Source organism: Portunus trituberculatus, chromosome 33 (genome assembly GCF_017591435.1).
Source record: "Portunus trituberculatus isolate SZX2019 chromosome 33, ASM1759143v1, whole genome shotgun sequence".
NCBI classification, from domain to species: domain Eukaryota; kingdom Metazoa; phylum Arthropoda; class Malacostraca; order Decapoda; family Portunidae; genus Portunus; species Portunus trituberculatus.
This window is the reverse complement of record NC_059287.1, coordinates 15,085,134-15,092,633: the sequence shown is the minus strand read 5'-3', so window position 1 is coordinate 15,092,633 and position 7,500 is coordinate 15,085,134. Positions and strand designations below refer to the sequence as shown.

General features: G+C 38.5%; 1 protein-coding gene across 8 annotated transcripts in view; it reads left to right on the top strand.

The window, feature by feature from the left end:
• LOC123512183 (sodium bicarbonate transporter-like protein 11) overlaps nt 1–7,500 on the top strand; it is a 209,590-nt gene that overhangs the window by 178,566 nt on the left and 23,524 nt on the right. For all 8 annotated transcript variants that reach the window (XM_045268425.1, XM_045268417.1, XM_045268419.1 and 5 more), the window contains 2 exons: nt 1,420–1,504; nt 5,255–5,378. In XM_045268425.1, coding sequence (XP_045124360.1) covers nt 1,420–1,504; nt 5,255–5,378 — 209 coding nt within the window. The remainder of the gene's footprint in view (nt 1–1,419; nt 1,505–5,254; nt 5,379–7,500) is intronic.

Sequence of the window (7,500 nt, the reverse complement as noted above, 5' to 3'; positions counted from 1 at the left end):
TCTTCTTCTTCTTCTTCTTCTTCTTCTTCTTCTTCTTCTTCTTCTTCTTCTTCTTCTTCTTCTTCTTCTTCTCTTCTTCTTCTTCATTCTCATTCTCCTCCTCCTCCTCCTCCTCCTCCTCCTCCTCCTCCTCCTCCTCCTCCTCCTCCTCCTCCTCCTCCTCCTCCTTCAAAGCACTTCCTTGTTCTCTTGTTTTCATCTCTTTCTTTGCCTTTTGTGGAGGAATGGAGTTAGAAAGGAGAGGATGGGAGAAAGGAGGAGGAGGAGGAGGAGGAGGAGGAGGAGGAGGAGAGGAGATTTTCCTTACCTGTAATCAATGACCAGGTAACTTCTCTTCATCTGATTGGCTAAACGCTTCTTCTTTCTCTCCTCCTCCTCCTCCTCCTCCTCCTCCTCCTCCTCCTCCTCCTCCTCCTCCTCCTCCTCCTCCTCCTTCTCCTCTTCTTTTTCAAATGCGATTGTTTTCATTTGTTTTTTCTCTTTTTATTTTATTGACGTGTTTTTTTAAAGTTTTTACTGTTATTATCTCTCTCTCTCTCTCTCTCTCTCTCTCTCTCTCTCTCTCTCTCTCTCTCTCTCTCTCTCTCTCTCTCTCATTCATATTTTTCCTTTGTTTTGTGTGTTTTTCCTCTCTCGTGGGACGGAAGGAAGAGAAAGGATGGAGGAGGAAAGAATTGGGAGGAAAAAGGAAATGGAGGAGTCTTTCTTTTTTCTTTCTTTTCTTTCTTTTCTTTCTTTCTTTCTCCCTTGAATGAAAAATTAAAGCTGTTATTGATTTTGTGGTTTTTCGTTTCATGGATGGAATTATGATTTTTATTTTTAGTTTCACGTTTTTATTAAGTTTTCATTTTTTCTTCTTTTTTTTTTAAGTGGCCATTAATTTGTAGGTTATTGTTTTGATGTTTGGTTTGATGCTTTGATGTGTTTTTATTGTTATTATCATTATATCTTCTTCTTCTTCTTCTTCTTCTTCTTCTTCTTCTTCTTCTTCTTCTTCCTCTTCTTCTTCTTTTCTTTCTTTTTCCAGCTAGTTTTATATCATATTCTCATATTTTTTTTATTCTTTCCAGTTATTACAGTTTTTTGCACTTTCGAAACACACACACACACACACACACACACACACACACACACACACACACACACACACACACACACACACACACACACACACACAATTAACGTTCACAGCTGCAATTTAAGCGGCAGCCTGTTCTCTCTCTCTCTCTCTCTCTCTCTCTCTCTCTCTCTCTCTCTCTCTCTCTCTCTCTCCGAAAAACATCTTAACATCTTTTTGTGCACTCTAACATAACCATCCACACACACACACACACACACACACACACACACACACACACCTGTCTACATAACCAGCACCTGTTCAGCTTTAATTACCAGTGCCGTGTCTTCCCTCCGCAGTACACCTCCTGGCGAGAACCATCCAGGGCACTGCCACCTCTGAGAATGGAAGCTTCGACTACGACCAGTCATGGATCTGTGCTCTGTAAGTACCGGGAGATGGACTGCGTTTGGCTGGGTTGGGTTAGGTTACTTTAGGTTAGGTTAGGTTACGTTAGGTTAAATTTTTTACTAATTTTGACCATTTTAGACTAATTGTGACCATTTTTAGACTAATATTGACCATTTTTAGACAAATTTTAACCATTTTAGACTAATTTTGACCATTTTTTAGACTAATTTTGACGATTTTTAGACAAATTTTGATCATTTTAGACTGATTTTAACCATTTTAGACAAATTTTGATAATTTAAGTTAGGATAGGTTAGATTACGTTAGGTTAGGTTAGGGTACGTTAGGTTACGTTAGGTTAGACTTTTTTCACGTAAGAGGGAGATCCGGCGAAGGGCAAAAGGAGTGAATTGATTAAAAGAAAAAGGCCTTCTCATATTGTTCTTTTATTGTTTGATTTTTTTATGAAGTTTGGTGAAGCGAAAATCTATGAGGTTTGGTTAAGTTGAATTAGGTTAGGTTGGGGTTGAGTTTGGCTGGGTTGAGTTAGGTTAGACGGTGTTGTTATTGTTGGGTTGGGATGGGTTGGGTTGAGGTGGGGTGGGGTGGGTTGGGTTGGGTTGGGTTGGGGGTTGGGTTGGGTTGGGTTGGGTTGGGTTGGGATGGGTTGGGTTGGGTTGGGTTGGGTTGGGTTGGGTTGGGTTGGGATGGGTTGGGTTGGGTTGGGGGTTGGGTTGGGTTGGGTTGGGATGGGTTTGGTTGGGTTGGGTTGGGATTGGGTTGGGTTGGGTTGGGATGGGTTGGGTTGGGTTGGGTTGGGTTGGGTTGGGTTGGGTTGGTTTGGGTTGGGTTGGGTTGGGTTGGGATGGGATGGGTTGGGTTTTGGGTTGGGTTTGGGTTGGGTTGGGTTGGGTAAGGTTTTATGGTGGAATAACGTTATATTTGTTGTTTTTGTTTTCTTTGCTTAGGTTCTGTTTGAGTTAGGTTAGAGTAAGTTAGGATAAGTTAGGTTAAGTTAAGTGGTGGTGTTATGTGTGTTGTTGTTGTTGTTGTTGTTGTTGTTGAAGATGAATAAATGAAGGGGGGGAGGGGAGAAACGCTCTTTGTTTTGTCTTTCTTTTGTGTTTGTATGGGGAAAATTAGCAAAAAAAAAACCAGAAAAGAGAACGTGTGTGTGTGTGTGTGTGTGTGTGTGTGTGTGTGTGTGTGTGTGTGTGTGACCTTTTCATTGGCTTGTATAATGTCACGTGATCTTTATTGGATGTGAACTTTGACCTTGCCTCTCTCTCTCTCTCTCTCTCTCTCTCTCTCTCTCTCTCTCTCTCTCTCTCTCTCTCTCTCTCTCTCTCTCTCTCTCTCTCTCTCTCTCTCTCTCTCTCTCTCTCTCTCTCTCTCTCTCTCTCTCTCTCTCTCTCTCTCTCTCTCTCTCTCTCTCTCTCTCTCTCTATTGTTTTATTTCTAGCATGCGTTTCTCTTCTTTCATTTGTACCTACTCCTGTTACGTTTTTATTACTCTTTTCTTTTATCATCATCATCATCATCATCATCATCATCATCATCATTAATTCACTTCTATTCATTTACCAGTTCATTCATTTTCTTCTTTTCATTTTTCCTCCTCTTCTTTCCTTCCATTCATTTTCTCTCTCTCTTTCCTTGTTATCTTCCTTCTTTTTCATCGTTTATTCATTCTTTCTATTTCTCACTTCATTCCCTTCCTTCCTTTCTTCTTCCTCTTCCATCCCTTCCTCCCTCCCTCCTTTCCTTCCTTCTTCCTTCTTTCCTTCATTTCTTCCTTCCTTCATTCATTCATTCATTCCTCCTCCCTCCATCCATCCATCCATCCTTCCTTCCTCTCTTTCCTTTCCTCTCTCCATCCTTCATTCATTCATTCATTCATTCATTCCCTCTCTCCCTCCCTCCTTCCTTCCTTCCTTCCTTCCTTCCTTCCTTCCTTCCTTCCTTCCTTCCTTCCTTATTCTCTCCCTTCATTCATTCATTCATTCATTCCCTCTCTCCCTCCTTTCTTCCTTCCTTCCTTCCTTCTTTCCATCCTTCTTTCCTCCCTTCCTTTCCTCTCTCCATCCCTCCTTCCTTCCTTCCTTCCTTCCTTCCTTCCTTCTTCCATAGAGTTTCCTTCAAGATTTTTTCCTTCACCTCCACACATTTCAGTAACAAATTTCACTTTTTTTTTTTTTTTTTTTTTGCCTCTTAATTAATTCTGACGTGACTTGACGATCTTGAGTGGACGATTGCATTGATTTTTTTTTTATTCCATTTCACTCGTTTTCCATTTTATATCGTTCATTTTTTTTTATTTCTTTTCGTTTTTTTTTTTTTTTTTATTTGTTAGGTCTGGTATAATTTCTTCTTTTGGTATATTTGGTCTCTATCTGTCTGTGTGTGTGTGTCTCTCTCTCTCTCTCTCTCTCTCTCTCTCTCTCTCTCTCTCTCTCTCTCTCTCTCTCTCTCTCTCTCTCTCTCTCTCTCTCTCTCTCTCTCTCTCTCTCTAAGACTCATTCTCTGCTTCAGTTCACCCGTCTTTCTTTCTTTTTTTTTTTTTTCTTTTTTCTTTTCTTCTCTAATCTCATCACCTTACTTCTAACTTTTTATCCAATTTTATTTCATTTTATTTTATTCTCTCTACGTGTGTGTGTGTGTGTGTGTGTGTGTGTAGATCAATATGTCAACGTTAAGGAATTTTCTCTTTTTTTTCTCCCTAGTTTCATTTTCTATTTTTCATTTCCTTCACAGTTTTGCAAAGGTGTAACTGTAATATTTGATTGGAGAGAATAAAAAACACAAAAAGAAAAAAAAAAAAAGGAAAAACTAGTCTCGTCTTGCATCTTGAAGTACAACGAGTATATTTCATTTCTATATATATTTTTTTCCATCTTTTTTTTCTTTTTTTTTCTTCTCACCTTCATTAATTCCTTACCAGCGCCTTTTAAACATTCGCACGTAACTTTCACACGCATTCTCACCATTTCCCACGCATATCTCTCGCCGCTCATTTTCCCGGCATTCCTTCCCTGTCGTCCTCCCACTCCTCTCCCTCCCCATCTCCCCCTCCCATGCACTACCCCATCAGCATTAAGCATTCTCACATTTATTCGGCCATAGTGTTCTGTATTACCACCAAACATTCCTCATCTTCTTATATCTTCCTCCAATGTCACTCTTCTTTCCCATTCTGCCTAACTTAACCTAACTATCTTACCTTAACTTAGCTTACCTTACCTTGCCTAATGTTACGTTACCTTACCTTATCTTAACTAACCTAACCTATTCTAACTGAACCTTCACCACTTCCTATATCTTTAACTCAAACCATCCACTTCTTTACGAGACTTTTTTATCTTATTCTGCTCCAATGACCTAACTTAACCTTGTGACATAGTTTGACCTGTTTTTCGCCTTTTTCATTACGTGGAATTCGTCACTTTTTCTTTTTCTTTTTCTTTCTCTTTTTTTCCTATTTTTTTATGCACTAACCTCACCTAATGACCTAGAGTGACCTTCCATGACCTACTTTCTCGCTATATATCAGTCGGAATTTGCTATTTATATCTCACCTATTTTTTCCCCCTTTTTCGTTTAAGGTCAAACAGCAACCATGACTTAATTTAACCTAGTATATAGTATAAAGTTCCTTGACCTTTTTACCCATTACATACCACCTGTCACGCATTCATTTCCCCCTCTAAGGCCACGTGCCAATTCTGACCCGATCTGACCTGACCTGGGATGACCTCTGACCTATTTTTATTCGGTACATTTCAGTGGGAATTTGCCAGCACTGCAGAGGCGCCACGTTGCGATCGCCCGCCTCAAGCAACCAGCCAACATGGGACGCACCAGCAAACAAGTCAAGCTGTTTATTCTTGTCCTGTGCCCGAGCAAGGAGGTAAGACTGTTTTTGTTGCTTTTGTGGTATTAGAAGTGCGTCTTCATTTTTTTCATGTCCAGCTCTTGTGGTATTGTAACTGTGTGTCCTCAATTTTTTTTTTTTTTTTTTTTTATATATATGTCCTTGCTCTTGTGGTATTGTAACTGTGAGTCCCCACTTTTTTTTTTCATTTATTTATTTTCTTTTTTGTTTGTCCTTGTCCTTGTGTTATTGGAACTGTGTCCTCAATGGTGGCAGCGTGTGGATGTTGCAAGAAGCTGATGGTGGAGAAGCTTTGGAGTTCTAGTGACTGATTTTTTTTTTTTCTTATGTAAGAGGGGAAATCTAGCTAAGGGCAACAAATGGGAGTAAACAAATAAGGCCCACCTAAATGCCAGTCCCCAAGCAGGTTCGAGAGAGTTTGTCATATGAGTGGGATAAATGTCTTGAAATCTTTGACTTTTGTGAGTTCAGGTCATAGGAATGGAAATACAGAAGAAGGTATAGGAAGTTTGTTTGGGTTGGATTGTAAGGTAAGGTTACGTTTTAAAATTAAGTCAGGTTAGGTTTGTCTGTCAAGTTTAACCCTTTATATGCTAAATAGTTTTTCCTCATAATCTCTTTGAATATTTTAGACACTTATTTTAGCATGGCAGTCTCTTAGATAGTTCTGTAGTCTAAAAAAGGAAATGAAGCTAGGTTAGTTTGTCAAGTAGGAAACGGACCCCATTTTTTATGCTAGCTACCCCTACCTAACCTTACCTTACCTTACCTTACCTTACCTTACCTTACCTTACCTTACCTAACCTAACCTTATCTATTCTAACCGAACTTTCATCACTTCTTGTATCTTTCACTCAAACGTAGGTTAGTTTGTCTGTCAAGTTTAACCCTTTGAATGCTAAATAGTTTTTTCCTCATAATCTCTTTCAATATTTTAGACACTTATTTTAGCATGGCAGTCTCTTAGATAGTTCTGTAGTCTGAAACAATGCAAAATCAACCATATCGCCTCCTTCTTTTTATGACAAAGCATTTTTTTTTTTTTTTTTTTTTTTTTTTTACGGTTCTCTGAATGTTCATAGCAAAACAAACGCAACCGTGAAAAGGATTAAAGTTTAGGTTTAAAGATAAGGTTATGTTTTAAGATCGGTGCAGTTTGGTTAAGGTTTTGGTAAGGTTTCAAGATAGGTGCAGTTAAGATGATGTTTTGGTAAGGTTTTAAGATAGATGCTGTTAAAATGAGGTAATGGTAAGTTGTTAATATAGGCGCAGTTAAGATGAGCTTCAGGTTAAGTTTTAAGATACCTGCAGTTAAGTTGAGGTTTATACTAAATTTTAAGATAGGTTCAATTAAGGTAAGGTTTTGGTAAGATTAAGTTTTAAGATACATGCAGTTCAGGTTTACGCTAAATTTTAAGATAGGTTGAATTAAGATAAGATTTGGCTAAGGTTAAGTTTTAAGATAGGTCCAGTTAAGTTGAGGTTTAGGCTAAGTTTTAAGATAGGTTCAATTAAGATAAGGTTTTAAGATAGGTGCAGTTAAGGTAAGGTTTAGGTTAAGTTTTAAGATAGGTTCAAGTTGGTAAGGTTTTAAGAAAGGTACAGTTACCCTTTAGTACCATGACGTGATTCCATATTCATTGTACTTACTATTTGGTGATTCTATACAGCTTCAGAAACTTATGTGGGGATTAAAACAGTGAAAACTCTGGCCATTAATCCTCTGACCTCCATAGACCCCTCGTAATGTCAATAAAATGGTCTAATCATACCCAAAACTCAAGATGAAAATGTGTCCCAGTACTAAAGGCGTTAAAATGAGGTTTTAGTAAGATTTATTCACATTTTCTCCTTCAATTTGTATAATCTATCTTTGTAATAATGTATTTTTGTATATGTTGATAAGAAAAGGCGATGAACGGGAAGGAAGAGTAAGAATAGAGTAGAGAGGTATAGATAATATTCTTTTTTCTTCTTTTCTTCTTCGTGTTTACGTAAAATTTCATTAGTGGACAAAAATTTATCTCATTCTCTATCTCTGTCCCTGGTACGTGTGTGTGTGTGTGTATGTGTGTGTGCGTGTGTGCGTGTGTGTGTGTGTGTGTGTGTGTGTGTGTGTGTAGTATCTGTGACAGCG